A 21,657-nucleotide genomic window follows, 5' to 3' on the forward strand; every position below is an offset into this window, starting at 1 on the left:
CTCCACCTTCCTTTTCATGCTCAGACATGGACTGCACCCCATACACACTCATATTCCTACCTATGAAAGGAATCCAAGACTCAGCTGAAATGCCACTTGCTCCATGAAGCCTTCATTGGTCACTGTCCATAAAGGAATCACACTGTCTTCTTTGATCTCTTGTAACATAGACCCTCTCTCAGGGCACTCAGTCTGCATCACATTTAATTGTTATGCACACATTTTACGGACCCCTAGAAGGGAAAGATCAGGTCTTATACACATTTTTATATTATATGCCCCACTGTGCATTTCAGGGTGTGATACAGACCAAAGGTACTGATTGAAACACCAGCCTGTGGTACAGCTGAGCTATAGCCACAACTGATCACCTGCAGTCACTACCCAGTACCACTTAAGCCAACAATAAATACCACTCCAGGACATCCAGTAGATAAAGAACAGTGGCATTCTCAAAGACCTTCAGACCTCTCTCTTGTGATTTGTTAGTGTCACGTTCAGACCATGCGAAGTAGTGAATTACCAGGCTATAGGTAAATATTTGCTAAAATAGCAAGGATGGAAAGAGCAGCCTCTAGGGATATTACTGACATTACAGCTCTCAACGCTTCTTTAGTTAACCTGGGTCTACCCACCGTCTCATAACTATTATTAGCACAGAAAAGTAAACAGTGGGGATAGATTTTTTCCAGTCTCATATGTAAGTAGAATCCTGAAGGTGTAAACTATCTGAAAGATAAGAACTGTCGACAAAATGTCAGTGGTCTTGGCCCCTATTTCTGTTTCAAGTTACTTGGAAATAAGTCTTCTGTACCCAGAAGGAGCGCCATCTGCTCAGCACAATTCAGGAAAAAGAAGCACTGACAGGGACTTTTATGGACCATCTTTGACAGCTGTACTTAAACTTTAGCATGAACAAGAATCATCTGGAAACCTTGTTAAAAACAGACTGCAGGGCCCACACTCAGAGTTTCTGATCCAGTGGGTTAAGGCTGGGACCCCAAATTTTGCATTTTGAACAAGACCTAGATGATATTGACGCTGCTGGTCCAAGGAACCACACTTTGAGAATCACTGCATAATAGCACTCCAGAGAATCATAGGTTAGACTTAGAAAAATGCCTAAACCATCCCCAGATACTTATTTAAGAAAGACACAACACCCTCCACCACCAGTGAGGGGACTGAATCATGTCCCTTGGCCATTATATCCTAGGAGTTCACAACAGGTGTACAAATGTTTCTCATATTCATGAATGTACCAAGACTGGCCTGATTAGTGGGATAAGAGCCCCCTGAATTGAAAAGCCCTCCTGTAGACAAATAGAGGATGTCCCCTCCAGCAAGCAGAGTTTACAATCCAACAGCTAGAGGAACAGAGAGAGAAATGTGGAACAGACAAGTAAAGGTTGGTGCAAAAACAATGTCCGATTTCGAGGTCTATTTTAAAAATGAAAAAAAGCCCATGATTATGAAAATATTTATTCATTAATATAACCTCCTTTGCTTTCTAGAACCTCATTCCATCTGTCAACTAGCTTATAAATGTCATGCTTGTAAAATTCTTTAGGTTTTGAAGCAAAATATGAATCCAACTCATTTTCAACCTCTTCTCTTGATGTCAACCTAAAACCATCAAAATGGCTCTGTAGTCCCCAAAACAAGTGATAATCAGAAGGAGCAAGGTCAGAAGAACATGGAGGGTGAAGTAATATTTCCCAACCAAGCTCTTTCAAGAAATTTTTGGTGAGTCGAGCTGTGTGAAGGCGAGCATTATCATGATGGAAGATGACACCCTTTCTGTTGACTAAGGAGGGTCGCTTCTGGTTCAAAGCTGCTTTCAAACGACAAAGTTGTTCACAGTAAAGAAGTAATTGTTTGATTGTTGTATAACGGTTTGGAATGGACAATTCCTTCCATATCCCACCATACACTCACCATGATCTTCTTCGGATGAAGTGTCCTCCTCTTGGTTGTTGAATTCTTCTTCCTCTTCAACTGATCCACGATCAGCGATGTTTAACGTTATGATAAAGGATCCGCTTTTCAGCACCTGTAACAAGCCGACCTAAAAACAGTGCCTGAAGGTGTCGCGAAAGCAATGATTCACAACAAACAACACACTGTTGCAGATTCTCTGGAGACAGTTTGTGTGCGACCCATTTTCCAACCACTGACACCTTTCCGATCCTTTTCAGTTGGCGTAGCACAGTCGTATGGACTACGGTACATTGTCCTGCACGTTCCCTATAGGTAATGGTGGGGTTGTCTGTGACAACAGCTTCCAACACTTTGGAATCAAGTTTTTTGGATGACCCTCTTTTGGCTCGCTTTTCAAACTGAAATCCCCACTTCGGAAACAAGAAAACCACCTCCTGCAACTTCTTTCAGTCACTGCATCATCCCCATAAGCGCTCTGAATAGACTTGGCTGCTGTCCTTGCATTGGCACCTTTATGAAACTCATAGAGTAAAACGTTTCTAATGTGGTCTTCAGATGGGACAAACATAGGTGCAAATATTGCAGACGATTATGAACTATACTTCTATAATCTGAAAAATAAGGTATAAATTAGTCAGTGACATCAAAAAATTATAAGAAGAGACACATATTTAATATGTACTATCTAAAACTTTCTTTTAAAACAGCTAGATATTACTTTTGCACCAACCTGACAGTGCCCATCAAGAGGGTTCAACATGGATCAATATGGACTGAGTGGTCTTTTTTCTTTTCATTGTCTTTCCCATGGTAACAGCACTTCAGTTTTCCTTAGGGGATGTGTGGTATTCTACCAACAATTCTTTCATCTGTGTCTGCTGCTGCTCATGAGCAGAGAGGAGCCTCTGGGCCCACCGTATAACTTGTCGAGATCAATAGAAATTAGCAGAGGAATATTCTGGGACTCCTGAGCCAGGCTTTAAGGGGACTGGCAACTTTTGCCTCTTCCCCCTTGGAGCCCAGCTGCCATGCTGTAAGAAGTCCAACCCAAATTAACCAAATGCTTAGAGGCTCCGTGCAGAGGAACATGAGGACGAGAGGCCACCTGGGACGGTCGGCACTAGCCAAGCTCCAAAGGAATGCAGCTGTGTGGGGACCCCCCATGAAACCAGAAGAGCTGCCCAGCTGAAGCCAGACAACCCACAGAATCCCAAGAAATAACAAGTTATTGTTTTAAGCCATAAAATTGGGAATGGTTGGCTCACGTCCAACACCCCAAGCCCTTTTTAAAAACTGTTCCCCCATTACTTTTTATGTTTGAACTAATCACATATTCACCTAAATGATCCAGCCAGCCCTTCATCTCTTTACACTGTATTTTCAATAATGTGTCATTTACCAGTTCTAGTGTTAATTTAACAGCTCCTTTATCATCGGCAGCCATCCGTCTCGAGAGACGATGGTGTAGCTTCTTAAGAGTCTATCTGCACCGCCGAGAATGGTTGTGCAGTCCGACTCGGGAGTGACACGGTATCTGTCTCCTCCCGTGTTGAATCGACATCTTACGATGACGCTGGAGTGTCCTCTCCAGTGAAGCTGAAGCTACAGAGCCTGGGCAGGGTGATATGGAGGGTCTGCTGTTGCCCATGCAGCAGACCCCCCCTCTCTTCACAGCTGAGGGATCCAAGGGAAAGACGGAGTCAATACAGCTTGGCTTCAGGTGCGCTGCAGGAGTTGCCGGTGTTGACTACAACGTCAAACCGCCTTAGGGACTCCGGCTCCGGATTTTCTGTCGGGGTTTACTCCCTTAGCCTTTCCCCTGAAGAGGTATGCCGCAAGGCAGCGGAGGTTTTTTGGAATCAGAGTTTTCCTTCTCTGATAACAGCTCCTTTATAGACGGTAAGAAATACAGTATGTCCATGCCGTGGTGGGGTTTGGGGAGTCTACTTCTGCACACTGGAGTGTGGAATGCACTCTTCGGTTCAGAGAGATAAATGGCAGGGAACCAGGGAGCCCTTGACAGGTTTTGGGTTCAGCCCAAGATGGAATAAATGTCAGACTAATTTGAATCCTCAGAGACTGCAAACAGTAATCCTATGTGGTTCACTGATCCATATGCTTGGATTCCTGTGCCCTGGAGATTGTTCTGAATGCCATCTTTAAACGGCTACTTGTTGTTGTTGTATTAGCATTCAGCAGCATCTTACTCACCACGTCAGTGGCTCAGGTAAGACACAAGTGATACATATCGTTATGCCGCCTCTGTGTACGGCCTGGGCACCACTGCACCCACTGACATGACCTTGGTGGTTACTTCTAGGAATGGCAGGGCATCAGCCTGACATTTCCTTCCCCTTTTTGAACCAGCTCAGTCCTTGATGTTGGCATCTCTGTGACCCACTACAATCCTCCCTTGGAAGTTCGTTAAGCCTTTCCACAATGCACCCCTGACACTGGGGCTCTTCTTAATGTTTGCTCAGCAAGATTCTCGTATGGGCTACAGACCATGACCCTTTAAACTTGCCCTGAGGTCCAGAAGTAAGCTCTCCCTCCACTGTTATGTATATTGCTCTCACCTTGGCCCCTGCACGAACTTATTTGACTGGACTTTTACTGCCCACAGAGCAGAGCAGTTGACTTTGACAATGGAGTTTCTACTATAAATCACCTCTCATGAATAAACCAAGAAACGTGTTTCATTTTAGTGAGGTTTAGACCGTTCAGCAACAGAAGTCAACTGTGAATCAGTTAGTTCTAAAGCAGAGACGCTACCTGCTCATGTGGGTGTTACGAATTCCATTTTATTTGAAAGTTTTGTTGTGCAGCTTCCTCTTTATCACTTCTTTCTGATATCGCCCATATCATATCATAGGCAGTTAAGATCTTAATACAATGTGCTGTTCTTAAGTTATGGGAATTGTTTTCACGAGAGCTGAACATAAATAACATGCTCGCAAACTTGCTCTCCAGAACCATCATCATGAACTTTTGAGTCCAAAAATCCCAGTTGTCGCCACAAGGTGGCAGTACTATTTCGGTCAAAGCCTCTGATAAGCATATATTCTAGTGTCAGAAATTTCTAAAATTATGTGTGAATTGGTCAAATGGTAGGCTCTCGGCCGCATACGTGGGCCACTGCTCATTATATATATTTATAGCTTGTAAAATAGTCCTTTAAAGTGTTGTGCCTCCTTTTTATCGACAGGATCTTGGGAGAGAGTAACTTATTATTTGCTATTTGCAGAATACCTCTGGTGACCCAAAGCTATTTTAGAAATTTCAGTGACTGTGCTAAGTACCAACTCCTAGCTGGACTGACTAACTACTCAACTAGCCATACGGACAAGTACAGCTCTCAAATCTTTAGAGTTTCTTCCTCCAAAGGGGCAAGGATCAAAATGTCATCAATAGAATGAATTAACTTAATTTTTATGGCGATCATGTCTAAATCCAATCTCACCAAATTGCGGAAGTGAGTTGGAGAGGCCTAAGATATCGTTTTGGAAGGGCCATGAACACATAACACATTCCTTCTCATGTACAAGCAAACTGGGCTTAACTTCTCTCTGAGAGTGAGATCAAGAAGATGGCATTTGCTGAATCCATGACACAGACACAGACACACACACACACACATACACACACAACACACACACAATCCCAGTCATGGCTAGCTTGTTGAACCTCGTAGTCTTTACAGTGCCTGGAACAAGAAACACTTGTTTAAAGCATGGGAACGCCCTTGGTAAAGCATGCTGGTTAACATCTCCCCCTGAGAGCCTTCTCTTTTTCTTCTGGGCCACAGAGGATTGATAGGTGGAGATCAGCACTTCCGCTCCTAACGTTTCCTAATGAAAGATGAGATTTCCTGTGTCCTTCCAGAGTCTGACACTGTCTGACATTTACTGCAAAGGAAAGTTTGAACAATTCTCAGGGCATGTCCATTTAAAACTACATGTAGGGCAGCCCTGGCTGGAGAGTTGTCCCAAGAACCAAAAGGTTTCGGGTTTGATCCTCAGTTAGGGCACATACCTAGGTTGTGGGTTCGCTCCCTGGTCGGGGCAGGTACAGGAGGCAACCAATAGATGTTTCTTTTTCACATGGATATTTTTCTTTACCTGTCTCTCTCCCCCTTCTACGCTTTGTAATATTCAATGAGGGTCTGCTGCATGGGCAACAGCAGACCCTCCATATCACCCTGCCCAGGCTCTGTAGCTTCAGCTCCACTGGAGAGGACACTCCAGCGTCATCGCAAGATGTCGATTCAACACGGGAGGAGACAGATACCGTGTCACTCCCGAGTCGGACTGCACAGCCATTCTCGGCGGTGCAGATAGACTCTTAAGAAGCTACACCATCGTCTCTCGAGACGGACGGCTGCCGACGACGACGAATATTCAATTAAAACATTTCCCTTCACATGTCTAGTATTTTTTTACAATTAGTACCTTTAAAACAATGTTGGTTGAGGTGTGGAAAAGTGTGTATTGCTGTCTTCAACTTGTGTTTACAAGGGGATGGAGGGAATATATATATATTTACATTCACATAGAATATTCCTGGAGGTATAAACCAAAACCTAATACTGGTTGCTTTTGACCAAGGGGTCTGAGGGACCAGGAGTATGAGGTGGGGGCAGGGAGTTATTTTTCAGTGTAAGTTGTCCTTTTACTTACATTCTGCTTTTCCCTTGCACTTTCTCCTCCAGCCACACTGGCCTTCTTGCTATTCCTCCAATTTATGACGTCTGCTCCTGACTCAAGGCCCTTGCCCTTCTAAGTGTCTGCAATACTCTTCCTCCACACACTTGCAAGGATTACTGCCTTGCTTCGTCCTGGACTCTGCCCAAATGTCACCTTAATACAGACTCCCCTGATCACCTGTATGTAAAAACTCCTCCTCTCCCTGCGCTTTGCTTTAGCACCGCCTGGCACACTCAACATTTGCGTTTACTTACTGCATGACTCTCATGGAACCTTAACTGGTACACAATATGCAAACAACAAATACTTAAATGCACGTACTGTTTGAGATGGGGCTTTTAAAAAATCATAAACCTAAACTTCTTCTTCAAGAAAAGCAAACACTCAAGAAATAAATGTCTGATGAGTTAACTGTTAGGTGTTTATTATTATAGAACTAAACCCAAACTTCTTTTCTCAACAGACAGGGCTCTTTTTATCCGCCACTGATTAGCCACGGGCAAGTTATTAACTTTAAATTCCATTTCCTTATCCATAAAGTGGGACTATTAATCACTACGGCTGACCCTTGAACAACGTGGGGTTGGGGTCCAACAGACAGTAGAAAATCCGCGTATAATTTAAGTCGACCCAGCGTATACTCGGATACCCAACGGCGGATGGAAAATACACGGAATTAAGAGGCAACGTAGGTGAAAACGCTACGATAGTTACCAAGAGCACGCTGCTTTATCCGCGCCTGGAGTGTAGATGCGGTACACGGTGTCGACCTGCGCAAAAGTCCCCGAGAGAAGTCTCCAGAGTGGCTCTAAGGACTGCCTGCCTTTGGCGCGCGGGGCGTGCCTCCTGCTGGCCGTTGCTAGGGAAACCGTCCTTCGCCCTTAGAATCCGAGCACGCGCGCCAAAGCCACGCAGCTCGCCCTACTTGCTGCGTCAGCAATTGGTGGAGCGTGGGCCAATCGGCGGAGGCCTGAGGGGCGGGGCGGGCCTAGTCTCGGAGAAGGCGTTCCCACGGCCTCGCTCCCCAACTTCCGGGTCACGGTGCTTGCGGGGAACCCTGTGCTAGGAGCGTCGTTTCCGTTGCCGGCTGTTTGCAGTGGGGGAAACCGAGGCAGACTCCAGCTCCCCCCTAGTTCTTCCGCTCCTGTGAGGTGGCTGCTGTTTCTTTTCCTCTCGCCCCGTGCTGCTTCCATGCGGGTGCGCGAGCCCCGCGGTGTCCCACGGCAGATCCGCGGGGCGCCTGCGGACGGTGGGGCTTTGTGCGAGCCGTTCCCTCCCACTCGCGGGCAGCGCGCGAGCTGGGCTCCTCCAGACTCCGAAACGGGGACTCGGCGCAGCGACTCCCCGAGGTCCGGCGAGCCCAGGCGCCGTGAGGCTTGCGTTGCCTCCGCTTGGCAGTTCTTTTGTGACGATGAACGCGGACGAGATGGATTCTTTTTCTCCTTACAGTTCAGCCCGTCTCCGCTGGGCACCGTTTCTGCACTGATCGGCGGGGATATTCAAACTGACAGTCTATCAGACCCTAGTCGAGAGATGATGTATAGGTGGGAATGTTTCAGGCAGGAAGGAGAGGAGCATTTTTGTTTGTTTTTCAGTAATTACCCACTGGCATTGCCCCCCATCGCTCTTCGTTTAGGAGCAGAAGGTTTTTCTTATGACGTAAAGATTCCGTTTTATTGACGGTGCAGTTCATTGTCCTCCGTAGATTTCAGTTTTTTCACCTGTTGAACGGAAAATCAAAACCTAGCCAGGATGTGGTCTACTCAGTGTTCAACCTGTATACTTCCATTTGTAAGCCATATGTAGTGTTTTTATTTGCTGGCAACACCTGACCGTGGGATAGATGTAACTGGAATCATCCATAAGGGATTTAAGAAGAGCTTATTCCTTATGAAAACAATTCCGATACCTGGTATATTTGATTTAATTGTTGCTTAGTTGGGTTCCTTTTGTTTGTGAACTGTTGGGCCCCAATTCTTAAAAGGGGAAAATTAAAAAGGGGACTGAGAGCTTAAGTGTCATGAAGCAGTTTTGACTTTGTTAATTTTTAAAGAATGATAAACTGGTCATTAGACCAGCCACCATTTAGTCTAAATGGTATGTATTACCCCTGTCATTGTTTTCTTAGACCCCTTAAACACTACTACAAAGTAGACACAGTGGAATAGTAAAATAGATATTAATATAATTTGAGATTTGATGAGTTGAATAAACTAATTTTTTTCCTTTTTAAAATTCAATTTAAGGTCATTAAACCTGTTGTATATTTCCTTCTCCAGGAAAAAAAAAATGTTTATTTCTTTGTGGGACTTCTTCTATGGGCACTTTTTCCGATTTTGGATGAAATGGCTCTTACGACAGATGACTGGAAAGTGTGAATTGCAGCGAATTTTTGATACCTATGTAGGTGCCCAGAGGACACACAGAATAGGTAATGTTTTTTGAAAGAGAATAATTAAAAACTAATAAAATTTTAATTCTGGCTGAATTTATTTTTTCTCAATATTCACAATGACCTGTGTACTCATGGTGTCTCCTGATCAAGTCACTTAAACTCATTTTCATAAGCTTTGGAATCCAGCATTGAATCCCTAAAACTGGGTGCTTTTATAGAAAAAAGAGAAAGATTATTATTTAATTCCCCATCTGTGCGAACAGTTATTTTCTCTGGCTCCTGAAATTCATCTGTTGTTCCTTAGATTATAGTGGTAACCTGTATTTTAGAGAAAAATATCTGTACATCTATAAGCCCTTTGAAATTTTCACCCAAGTGATGGGAAAGAGTAAGTGTGTGGATCTATTTAACAAATCCATTTTTATACTCAGCATTTTCATCAATCTTTTACTCTCATGTCATTCATAAAAGGACAGTAATAGGTATCTTGTGATCCCCAGGAAAGATTAGACTCAAAATATGCATTGTCTAACACTCTAGCCAGTAGCCACATGTGGCCATGGGACACATGAGTTGTGATTAGTGTGAATTGAGATCTGTGGAAGTATAAAATAGACACTGGGCTTTAAGACTGCATTTGAACAAAGGATGTAAAAATATCTCAGTAATTCATATTCATTATATGTGAAATATTCTTGATATATTGGTTTAATATATTTTAGATATATTGGTTTAAAATAGTAAAATTAATTTCACCTGTTCCACTCTAATGTGGCTACTGGAAAACTAAAGAATACCTATGGCATGCATTTTGGCTTGCATTATATTTCTGTTGAACCATACTGTTCTATTACTTTCTGAAATTCATCAGCTTTCAATGCGTAATTGAAAATATTGCTTTAAGTTAGAACACAGATGAGTGACAGATGTGATGGAGGTCATCATTTCTCTTTGGCCAGGGTAAAGAAGACCAGGGATCAGCTGCAGTTCATGCTCACTGTGTTACCTGGAAAACCATGACTTAATCAGGCCTTCTTTTGTGTTGAGCAAGGGTGCTTCAACTAAGAAATCCAAGCCTTCAAGATTTGGGAAGTGGGTGTTGGTTTCCAAGGCAACATGAAAGGATGACAGACCTAGGAGAGAGTAAGCCTCAGGGCAGCTGGATGATTGAAATTTAATTACTTCCCCAGTTTTCTCAACTTTGTGGCTGACTTCAATTATTGCCTGCTCTTTAAATTTGCCCTTCTGACTATTTTGAGAAGAACAAAGTACTTCTTGATAAGAAATCTTGGCAGTATTGGTGTTTTATAGCGTGGGGGGAAAACATGTTAAGGCCTAACTTTGTGGCAGAAGCATTTTTTTGAATTTTTCAAGTTGCTAAGAAAAAGACTTAAGTAAATGTGCCAGAAAAAAATTTTAAAATAAACCAGTAAAAATGTTATAGTCATTCTTGAAACAGAATGGAGAAGCTGCTTTGCTGTTTGTCTGGTTCAAGGTGGTTAGGCAAATAATCTGAAGTCTTTTCATTTTTGAATGACTCAGTTGTATGATTCAGTTGCTGGCTCCTGAAATTGAAACCCTTATACCTTAAGGGTAAGAAATGAAGAATGTGTAGTAGAGAGCACTCTCACTGTAATCTTAAGATAACTTTCTGAGACAGGAGCTATTCCAAGACAGCTGTGTGTGAATTAGCAGTGGTTCATAGATACTTGGGAGTCTGCACAGAAACAGATGACTCCGGGCAAATGAGGTTGACCTTAGCTCTTTGGCTATGCTATGTTATGTTGGGTTGAGGATTTAGGAATCATAACTAGTGTTGTGTACTGTCATGGTGAAATTTTAAAGTGTTTGCTATGTTATTGATGTAAAAATTTATCTTTTAGAACTATGAAAGTAATTTATTATTGGCTTGCTATTTATACTTTGTTTATGGAGTAATTCACAAACAGCATGTAAGTGATAACATTCTTTTTTTTATTATTATTTTAGAAAATTCCTTGATGTACTCCAAGAATAAGGTAGGATCATATCAAGGTAATAATTCCAGAAAACTTAACCGGGAATTGCTTTTTGTTTAAAGGAATGCCTCAATTTTAGAATTAGTTATTAATGTCCTCCCAGAAGAGTCTTTGCTGTAAAAAAAAAAGTATTGAGTGAAATTTTCCCACTTTAGAAATAATATTTTAGTTTCAAAAGGTTTTCTCTGTGTATGTGTGCTATTTGTACACAAAGAAGGTATTTGAATAATCTTTCCTGTTCTGAGGTTTGGCTTGTTTATTTTGCCTCATGACTTGGTGGTTTGGAGGGAAGCAGGGCTCTAGGGGAAACCTGCTTTTAGACTGTGTCCTTAGGATAGGTTCTTATGTAAAAAAAAAAAAAAAAAAAATCAAGCAATTTTGGGCACCCCTGGATCATGTAACTTTTGATCCAAAATATGTCATACCTCATGTTATTTATTAGTCAGCTTCTGCCATGTAACAAACTTATAAAATCTCAGGAGCATATAATCATATGTTATTTGTTTTTTACTCATGTGTCTGTTGGCCAGCTGGAGAGACTCTTCTTTAAGCTGGTGCCAAGTTCAAGTCTGTTGTAATTGTGTCATTCTGGGACCCACGTGGGAAAGGTAGTGAGTACCTGGGGAATGTTCTCACAGTGGATCATTGAAGCCCCAACCACACCGACATATTTTAAGTTTCCTGGTGTCATGTCCATTACCATTCCATTCCCTAAAGTAATTATGTGGCCAAGCCATAGAAAAGAGAGAAATACACTGTGCCCACCATAAGGCCATGGTAGGCAGTGGGCACATAATTCAATTACAGGGGAGTGAAAAATTGGGGCCAGTAATTGAGTCTACTACCTGCTATACTTCCTTGTAGTAGTTCACATTTTTTTGTATGTATACATGTGGTGTGGCAAAGGTAGAGCATGGGTTACCTGGACCATTGTTTGAAATCTCATCGTGGATCATGCCAGCATTAAATCACCACCGCCGCCGCCACCAAAGGAATAGAATAGAAAATAATTAGAAAACACTGGTCATAATAAGACTAAAAGTTGTTTTATGAAATTTAATTTTAGTTATCTGTATGTGCATCCATATATTTTAGATATTGTATGCACGTGTATATAGTGGGAGTCAAAAATATAGGATCAAAAATGTTGACTTGCTACTGACCGGTGATATTGATATGCATAACTGATTCATGCCAGAAACAAAATGGACCTTGTTGAATATTGCAAGCATGTCAGTTATGTTCTGGAGAGAGACCTATGAAAAAGTGAAACATTCACACCCTGTGAATATACTAACGCACCTGCATGTATGTGTTTGTCGGTTATCTCTTAGAATATGAAGAGAGAAACTAGATACATCTGTCCTCAAAGAATTTTCTACTTAATATATAATATAGAAAGTGTCATAGAAAGGGTCATAGAAAGATTCCAGCTAAATTATCATGGGGATTTCAAGAGAGGGAAGGTTACTTACACTTGAATAGAATCAAGTGGACCTGGTATGTGAGCTAGTTTAAAAATGAGGAGGATGGATAAGTTTAGAGATCGGGGAACGTTGTGTTGCAGATGAAAGCACAGGGTAAGCAGAGGAGAGAAAGGCTATCACGTATGAAGGACACTTTCAGGGTGAGGAAGGCCCACACCGCTTGTTGGCTGGAAGGAGGGAGCCAGTGGCATGTATAGGGTGCGTTATTTAAGAAACCTCTTGTGTGTGCGTGGAAAAAGGACCGGAAGCCCAGGGGCTGATCTGTTACCAGTGCCTATCCCTGGTGGGAAGACTGCGGGATTATTTGTGTTTTTTTCTTTGTGCTCTTCTACATTTAAAAATTTTTTGACTTCTCCATTAAAATATTTTGTACATACATTTTTATTATGTAATTTTTGAACTTTATAAAAGGTGTCTGCTTCATCAGCTTACTATGGTGGTAGCTCATTTGCTAAGAGAAACTGTTGATTCTCCGTTAAGGAAGCCTTCATCTGAAACATGTCGCTTCTCTTTCAGTTAATTAAATGATTGCCTGAATGATTTGAGCCCTAGTGAAAATTTGAAACAAATCTGGTTTCGCTTTGCATTTTAATGACTGCGTTGTGGAGTTGACTAAATACTGTAAAACTTCCTGTTCTTTTTCAGCTCGAAGGGATTTTTCTCAATCACCTTTTCTTCACATCAACAGGTTTTACAGGAAGCGACACTTGTTGCTCAGAGGGAAGTGGACACGTGTGTAGCAGATATAATGAAAGAAAAGAATATTAACCCTGAGAAGGACGTCAGGTACGCCGTTCGCACAGCCTTCTTTCCTGCTCCGCGTCTGCGTCCTGGGGGCCGTGGGGACCACACGCAGCTCTCGGCACTGGGCCGGAGGCCGGTGGGGCCCGCCTGATTCCGGCCGTTCACTGCAGCGTGTGGGGAGTGGAGGTCCAGAGCGGGGCGATGGGGACCCCAAGGAGCCTGGGCCTGCGGGGTCCTAGCCAGTTCTGTTGCTGGTTTACCATCGGCCTTCCTTAGGGGGTAACTCGCCGCTCCTTTCCCGAAGTTAAGTAACTGCAGTCACTGTGACCTTCCTGTCCTTCAAAATTCAGTTCCTCTGCCCTCCTCCAGGAGGGTCTCCTGGCCCCTCCTGCCCGTCACAGAGCCCGCCCTCCGCCCTAGCGTATGGCTTGTACTGCAGGCCTTGACCTGCTCTTGTTCTTCCCCTGATATTCCCATAAACGCGAGTTCCAGAAGAAAAGGACTTGGCTTCGTTTCTGAGTTCTCAGGACCAGTACATAGACTTGTAACTATTTAGCAATTTGTTCTTTCCCAGCACTGTCTGCGTAAATATAGAGGTAGCGGCAATTTATTTTGGCTGGAAGAGGGAAGGGTACAGGAGAGAACTGTGGGGCAGTTCCCAGAAGGGGTGACATTTCCGCTGGGACCTGCTGAGAGGGTGGGGGGGACACGCCATGCAGAGGAGGAATGCCCACAGGCCCCAGAGCTGCGTGCCTGGGAATGACGGGGTCCTTGTGGCTGGGGCCGTGGATCCGAGCAGAGCGGTGCTGGGAGAAGTGGGTGCAGGGCTCATTGCGTGTCACACTGAGGGATATGTCGTCCTCTCGATTTCTTTTTTTTTTTTTTTAAGCAAACAAGCTATATTATTGGAAAATGGACGACGGGGGGTAAATGTGGGGGTGTGGGGAGGCTGGCTGAAGGAAAGAAGACAGAACAGTTAGGAAACTAATTCAGATAAGAGAGGACAAAGCCATAAATACAGCAGCGTAAATGAATATGTGATGGTGGCTTCGAGGGATATTTCGGAGATAGAGACCATGAGGGTTTGGGGATCTTCTGATGTATTGTTGCTGGAGAGTGGAAAGTCTGAGCTGGGAGGGCTCTAGCTCGGGGAACCAGTGATTACTAGTGTCATTGATAGGTTCAGCGACTTACTAAGAAAAAGCATGTTTCTTCAGGGAAGATAAACGGTTGTATTTGGGAAAACAGAGATAACCTGTTTGTTACGTATATGAGGGGGGACCCCCCCCAACAGAATTTATTTATTAAAAATGGTGTGTTTATTCTTACATGTTTAAACTTCAGTCACTGTCCAAGTCCTCTCCATTTGATGCAATACACCTGTTGAGATGTTTTTTCCACTGCTCAAAGCAGTATTTATTTGAACTTGTCGATTTTGATGCCTTTTAGTGCTTCTGCCAGTTTTTGTTTCACTTCTTCCACATCAGCAAAGTGTTTCCCTTTGGGGACTTTTTTAATCTGGGGAAACCAAAAAACTGCGCTGGAGATGACATTGTGTGAATGGGGAGGGTGGGGCATGGGGGTCCTGTTGTTTCTCATCAAAAACTGCTGAACACTCAGTGCAGTGTGGGCAGGTGTGCTTGTAAATCACCCGTCATGAAACGGGCAAACGCATTGAAAGAGTCTTCAAAAAAAAAAAAAATTCACTGAAGTTGAATGCAGCCTCTCACTACAGCACCAGGTGGTCCACTGATACAGACGGGTTCCTAGGACACTCACCTAGCAGGGGGAAGCCTATACTACAAGGGACCTGCCCTCCAGAAGAGAATTCTGGTTTTTGGGGCCCTCCTTGTATACATATTTTTGGAAAATTAGGTCTGTTGGTGATAACTGGTCATAAAGATTTAGGAATGTATGAGATTGCCCAAGGAAAACATGAAGAGATAGTTGCAAAGCTTACCCCTCCTAGCATGTCTTTCCTCTTTCTAGACTCTGATTTATCTTATCCTTCCTGATACTTTATAAAAAGTTTTGTGTTTAAGGAGGCTATTGATGCTTATTGTAATAAACATGTTATGGAAGGCATTACTTTATTGTCATAAGGAATGATTTTTTCAAAATAATTCTGTTATTTTCAGTTTTAAAATCTGCATGAAGGCATGCTTACTGCAGATATCTGGTTATAAACAGCTCTATTTGGATGTAGAAGATGTGAGAAAAAGACCGTATGATTCCGATAACCCACAACATGAAAAGCTGCTTCTCAAGGTGAGTTTCGTGTTCTGCATTCAGAGTTACTGAACACTGGGAAAATAAGTCAGGCTTGAGCTAGTGAGGTCTGTGTGCAAATTCTTGAGGCTTATATAGCCATCCAGTTTCTTAGCCCCTTAGAGAATTTTATTGTGTTGGTGAAAGATTTTTAGTTAACTCTTTATAATACTCTGATAAGCATCATTAAAAGATATTCAGATAAATTTTATTTTAACTACTCTTAATTCTGAAACAGATTATAAACATAGTAATAAAAGAAGGGACCACATAAAACCCAATCTAAGCACTGGATTTAGCTTCAGGACCAGCAAAGTCTTGGCCCTGTTTTACAGCAGGATCACTGGCCTTCATATTTTATTTTGGGTAGCAGGATACTCCTTTCATTAGGAGTCCTTTACTCAACAATGCCTGAAATGGGAAAATGCAAGTATTTCTGTTTTGCAAGTTTTCGTAAACTTTCTTATTAACTTTTGTGAGCCTGTTTTGCTTGATGATGTGTGGGGTCAAATTTAGAAAATGATTACACTTTTTAAACTTTATTTTGCATTGATTACTTTGTTGCTTTCTAATACTTGATAGCTGTCTTATGTTATTTTATGATCGCTCTCTGATATTTGATCTCAGGCTTAAGGAATATATTTAGTTAAAACCGAGTTATATTATTTTTTTCTCTTAAAACTATGAAAATTTGTAAAATAATAATCATATGGGTTGGAATACTATCCATATTATTTCTTCATGATCCCCTCCCTAACTCAGACCTATTTTCCTTCTTGTCCTTAGGGACAAATCACCTACTCTTAGATCCTCTTAAGTATAGAGTCAGAGGCCGAGGCCAAGGCCAAGTACATAACACTGTTCTCAAGGAACTGGTTTGCCAATTCTGGTGTATGTATATGTATTAGTATGTAAGGACATCTCATTGTTTTAGACTTCTATGTATTAAGTTTTCAAAATCTAGTGTTTTTAGGTAAGTCTTTTAAATTGGAATAAATATGTATAGTAATTGAAAAGTTCTCTAAACATACTTTTTGTTGAACCTATAATTTGTCTATAAAATTGTTCAATTGAAAGCATTCAACTTATTAGTTATATCAGTTATGAGAAGGGAAAAAAAACTGGAAACTTAAGAACATCACTATTATTTGTAATATGGAAGCATGTTTGTACAGCTTTGGAATCTTCTAATGCCCACAAAAAAGTTGAAGGCCAGAATCTCCAAGCAGTGGGCTGACATTGGTTTCCAGGGTGATGATCCCAAAACAGACTTCAGAGGCATGGGCATTCTTGGACTAATCAACCTTGTGTAAGTGAAAATAAACTTATTTTCTTCTCTAAAGGAAATGATCTGTAATCTCCAATATAGTTCCATACTATCTCTGAATTCTAATAGCTGTGGTGCTAGAAGTGTTTACTCATGTGTTGGCAACAATGTGAAGACACTGGAAATGTGTACGTGTGTGTGGTTTCTTTGCTGACCAGTACCTTTCCTCTTCCTTTCTCTTCTGTCCTCCCTTCCGATACCCCTTAAGGAATTATTTCCACTCTTCTCTGACTTCTTCTTTTTATCTGCTTGTCTCTTCTGATTCCATTTGGGGGAAACGTGACCAGATAAGGTGAGAACAAAGTCTCATCACACTGATTCTTTGCCATATGTGGCAAAGGATCTAAATCTCAGACTTTTCTCAGCCTGTAGGGACTGGACTGACTCCCTCTCCTTTTCTTCTTTCATGCTTCTGCTTGGGCACATATATGAAACTGAAGCATATGTAACTAGAGTCACAACTGGTAGCCAAAACTATTCTAGAAAGTAAAGGACGCACAAATGAAGAGATTCTAGTGTTTGGGTCTATCCATGGATTGTGATTCATAGACTACAAAGTACCTGGAATGGAACCCTACCATTAAGAAGATTTAGATTTTTTAAAACATGACTTTTTATCCTTTAAAGGCCATCTTTACCCTTAGTTCTTGTAAACGACACAGATATTTGAAGCAACTCATACTCAATTAGATAGATACACGCTGTTGTGTTTTGTTAACTTTTTCTGAGTAAACTTGCTTCTGACTATTTTCCTCAGAAATCAAGTTTTTCATTATCAAGTTTGCCAATTTAGCTGAAAATTTAAATAATTTAATGGAGTTTGATTGAACACTGTGGTAAAGGATTCCAACACACCTTTACATGACTTACAGATAGATATTTTTATGCTATACAGAGCTAGTAACTACTAATTTGAAAAATTGTGAAGATTCATATATACGTTTTAATAACTATTTGATTACCAGTGATGTACTCGAAATAATATAAAGGTTGACCAGAAGATTTGGTCCCTGTCTTTTAGAACTCAGAGACTGTATGAGTTTGAGCCAACAGGATGCATGAGCCTACATATAAATAGCTTTCTCTGTTTCTCCTAATACTTCGGTTTTATGGCCAGTCCTTTAGTTATACTGCTGATCAAGCAGGGTTGTGTTCAGTGCAAAGTGAAGGTTGTTGCCTTTTCTTCTGATTGCACTGACAGTGACATTAAACAGGGCAGCCTGCAGTGGCCTGGAAGGAGTGAGCCCAGGTGGCAGGAAGAGTGTCCTAATGGGGGCATTGCCTGTTCCATAGAAGAGTTCGAACAGACAAACAAAAAGAACTCCAGATCTTTTTAAACGTAGGTAGAAAGTCTCTCGTTAGATAACTTGTTTGTTAAAATACCTTCAAGTCTTGCCAGGGGCCCGTGTCCCGTGCAGATAGGCCTGACAGCTCAGAATTACATTTTGATTGAGATGGAGGTTGGTCGGGCTGCTTGTGGCAGTGCTAGGACTAGCATGTGGACAGTAACTTTTAAAATTGCTTCTGGAGAGCTTCATTTTGAGTGACTTATGGTAATATCATTATTTTTCTTAAACATTTTAAGGTATTTCAGTGAAAATTATACCAGGGAAGCTCATCAGATTCTTTCCCGTTCAAATCATCCTCAATTAGGGTAAGTTGGATATATTAAAGAAACTAAGCTCTTGAATTTAAGTTGACTAGATGATCTGAACTTGAGAGTACTTCAACGTATTTCTTAAATGAGATTATTTTAATTAAACAGAACCTTAAAGGATATTGCATGATATATTATTTTTAAGGCTAAATATGATCATAAACCAATTTTGTATGTATTTTAATATTTTTTGTCATAAGATATAGTTTACAAAACGGAAATAATGACTTTTATGAAGAATTTTTGAGAAATAGATTTGAAAATAGGAATACGAATATGAAAAATAGTTTTGCAAGTTGTAACATGAAATGCAAATTGAGGTCATATTATTAGTTTTACAAAATATTATTTTTATATTCCAATGATACCTATCTTTGAAAAAACATTATAACAATATTACATCGTAAAAATAAACACCCTGATAATGGAAGAGAAAATGTTAGATTATCCAGTGTATTTTAGAAATCAATGAGATTATACATGTAGTACTCCTTTTAGTTTTTTTAAAGGATTTTGATTTCAGATATTCATGGGACCAGAGCTTTATTTTTATTTCTTAGTTTTGATTTCTTAGATTATATCCAGAGAATAAACAGCCTCTAAAGAACACTTTTTTAAATCTATTCTGGTTTATTATTCTTAATATGTAGAGATCATCATACAATCAATACTGTGTAGAAAATGGATCAAGTAACTTTTTACTAATTCCTTGCATAATTTCACATTTCTTTGATGAGCTACTTGGCTAGCTGGTATAACTAGTAATGTCTCTGACATAGGTATTCTTATGCAATAGTTGGAATCAATCTGACAGAGATGGCTTACAGCTTGCTGAAGAGTGAAGCTCTGAAATTTCATCTCTACAACTTTGTTCCTGGTGTACCAGCAATGGAACACTTTCACCAGTTTTATTGTGAGTATTAAGAGAAGTTAAAACTAGATACTTCCAGGAGAATTTTTAAATCATTAGAAAGATATAACATCTCTATCAAGTATATGACCTATGCTTGTCATTTTATCATTGAGGATCTTCGGAAGAATGAAAAAATAATGGAAGATGGGTTCCCAGGAGCATTTTGCATTTCGATCACTATGTCTGTTGATATAAAAAAGCCAGTGAGGCAGTTTTTTCATATATATGCAAATTTAGTATTTAGGCAGTTTTTCTGTAGGTATCCATTTTTCAATCAACTAGAAAATGAATTTTCCCTCTTAAATACCGGTTAATGGATGCCGTTGAGTCAAGGACAGACCACTTGCAGATTATTTAGGTAATCTTGTAAGGAAATTTAATTTTTTAAATATTTTCATCCTTCCCCACCCCCACCGCCCTTATTGAAGGTCCTGGTGGTCTTGTGTTTGGTTGGGCTACTTAATCACTTTTCCTAAAGCAGTCAGTATTATCGCTGTTTCATTAACTTTTATTCTGATGATATTTGAACACTGAAGGTTTAATTGAATGAACCCATTTTCTGAAGCTATTGCTCAGAAGCAAAGAATTCAAATCCAGCTTAGCTTTTATGCTCCACTTTTCTTGATCATTTTCAGTCTTTAGAATGTCATTTGCATGTTGGCAGGAGATAGGGAACGACTTAGGTAATAAATGGCCAAATCATCACTTCTGCAACTCCATGGCTGAAGGTGTCATGCAGGTCTCTTTCCACCCCTCCCGTCTCAATTCCAGGTTTGTCTACTTCCTAAATTTCTCTCGCATTTGTGTGCTATTTCCCATCCCCATGGTAACGGTGTGACCTCAGGCCTTTGTCACTAAATTAAGCTTATTTAGAGTTTTTTTTTTTTTTTTTTTAAAGAGAAGTTGCTGATAGCTCATTGAAATATATTGGAAGTATTTGAGATTTAGAAATCAAATAGAAAACACCTTTCGTGTAATTTATTCTTGTCCAACATTTTCTCCTTACTTTCCTTTTGTGTTTCAGGGGTTTCTGGGGATAACTGTTTCCCAGTCTCAAGCTATCTTTTGATAGTATTATATCTCTTAAGTTTGAGGGATTTTGTTGAAATTGCTGTTTATTTTGAGTGTCCGAAAATACTTATTATAATGTTCCTCAGGTTTTTAGTCATTTAAGATAATTTCTGATTATTATATCCTAATATGGAACTTAAAGGATTTATATACTTCTAAAATGAGATGGTTTGGATGTGATATCACTATTGAGCACTTATATGTTTTTGTTTTTTTTTTTAACTACAGGTTATCTTGTCTATGAATTTGACAAGTTTTGGTTTGAAGAAAAGCCAGAAAGCATTATGTATTTCAACACATATAGAGAGAAGTTTCACGAAAAGATTAAGAGACTCTTACTGGATTATAACGTATCACTTACTTTAAAAATATGAATCATCCCTACTATCTTCTATTTCTACCACATTTTGCACACACAGCAGAATTTATATGTCGTAATAGAAATTATCTGATCAGTTACACTGCTTATATATAATTTCCTACAAAAATGTTTCAGAAATTCTATTTAAGAAAGCTAGTGGACAATCAGTGTATGTTTACAGTTGTTTATACACTGTTCTCCAAAGGTACCTTATCCTTCCAAAGATCCCCTCTGTAGTCATGGGAACTCCAGTTTGGAATTTGGGATTAGCCCACTTAGTAGAAAAGTACAAATCAGGTACTGTATTTGTATTAAATTGGTTGATTAAAATGTGTAAATATCAGTTTTCACTTTACGTGTCGTAGCTATCAAGTTGGTATCTTTGCAAAGCTCTTAATATTTTTTGTTGAGTTTGGACACGATTGTTCTTTATTTTCTTTCTCTTATTTGTCGGTTAATTAGGAGGAGGAGTTCTTCATGGTTTTTGTTTGCATCCCACTCAGATGGCAGTGCTGCCTCATTAGTAGCAATGACAGCATAGACATATCAGGGAGGATGAAGACTCATGGCCTGCATTTTGGTTTGTCTGATTATTTAGCATCGTAGATCATGCTAGGATGACAGTATTGGTGACTAGCATTTTTGTTTTTAAACACCACACTTTCAAATATTACAATGTTTTCTTTAAAAGCTTAAAGACATTTCCTCATGGTCAGCCTTTGCTTTTTCTGAGTGGTAGAAAAGAACCTGAGCTAGTGCTTGGTGTGAGAGC

At 40.5% G+C, this 21,657-nt stretch overlaps 1 protein-coding gene across 1 annotated transcript; it reads left to right on the forward strand.

Annotated features, from left to right (window-relative positions):
- The first annotated feature begins 7,689 nt into the window (after nucleotides 1–7,689).
- Nucleotides 7,690–20,904, forward strand: ELMOD2 (ELMO domain containing 2). The gene is made up of 9 exons (XM_090288844.1): nucleotides 7,690–7,795; nucleotides 8,924–9,075; nucleotides 11,029–11,057; nucleotides 13,233–13,330; nucleotides 15,427–15,556; nucleotides 16,732–16,865; nucleotides 18,469–18,537; nucleotides 19,320–19,453; nucleotides 20,753–20,904. The coding sequence occupies exons 2-9, from the start codon at nucleotides 8,934–8,936 to the stop codon at nucleotides 20,896–20,898; spliced, it is 882 nt and encodes a 293-aa protein (XP_090144970.1). The 5' UTR covers nucleotides 7,690–7,795; nucleotides 8,924–8,933; the 3' UTR covers nucleotides 20,899–20,904.
- The last annotated feature ends 753 nt before the right edge of the window (nucleotides 20,905–21,657 follow it).

This window comes from Furipterus horrens, unplaced genomic scaffold, assembly GCF_987537825.1.
Source record: "Furipterus horrens unplaced genomic scaffold, mFurHor1.1.pri manual_scaffold_10, whole genome shotgun sequence".
In the NCBI taxonomy this organism is placed as follows: domain Eukaryota; kingdom Metazoa; phylum Chordata; class Mammalia; order Chiroptera; family Furipteridae; genus Furipterus; species Furipterus horrens.

Bases quoted from the DNA above. Each gene is read 5' to 3' on its own strand.
- ELMOD2 (XM_090288844.1), top strand. From the start codon at position 8,934: ATGTTTATTTCTTTGTGGGACTTCTTCTATGGGCACTTTTTCCGATTT. The intron at 13,331-15,426 runs GTACGCCGTTCG...TGTTATTTTCAG, and splicing joins AACCCTGAGAAGGACGTCAG to TTTTAAAATCTGCATGAAGG. The intron at 18,538-19,319 runs GTAAGTTGGATA...TCTCTGACATAG, and splicing joins TCAAATCATCCTCAATTAGG to GTATTCTTATGCAATAGTTG.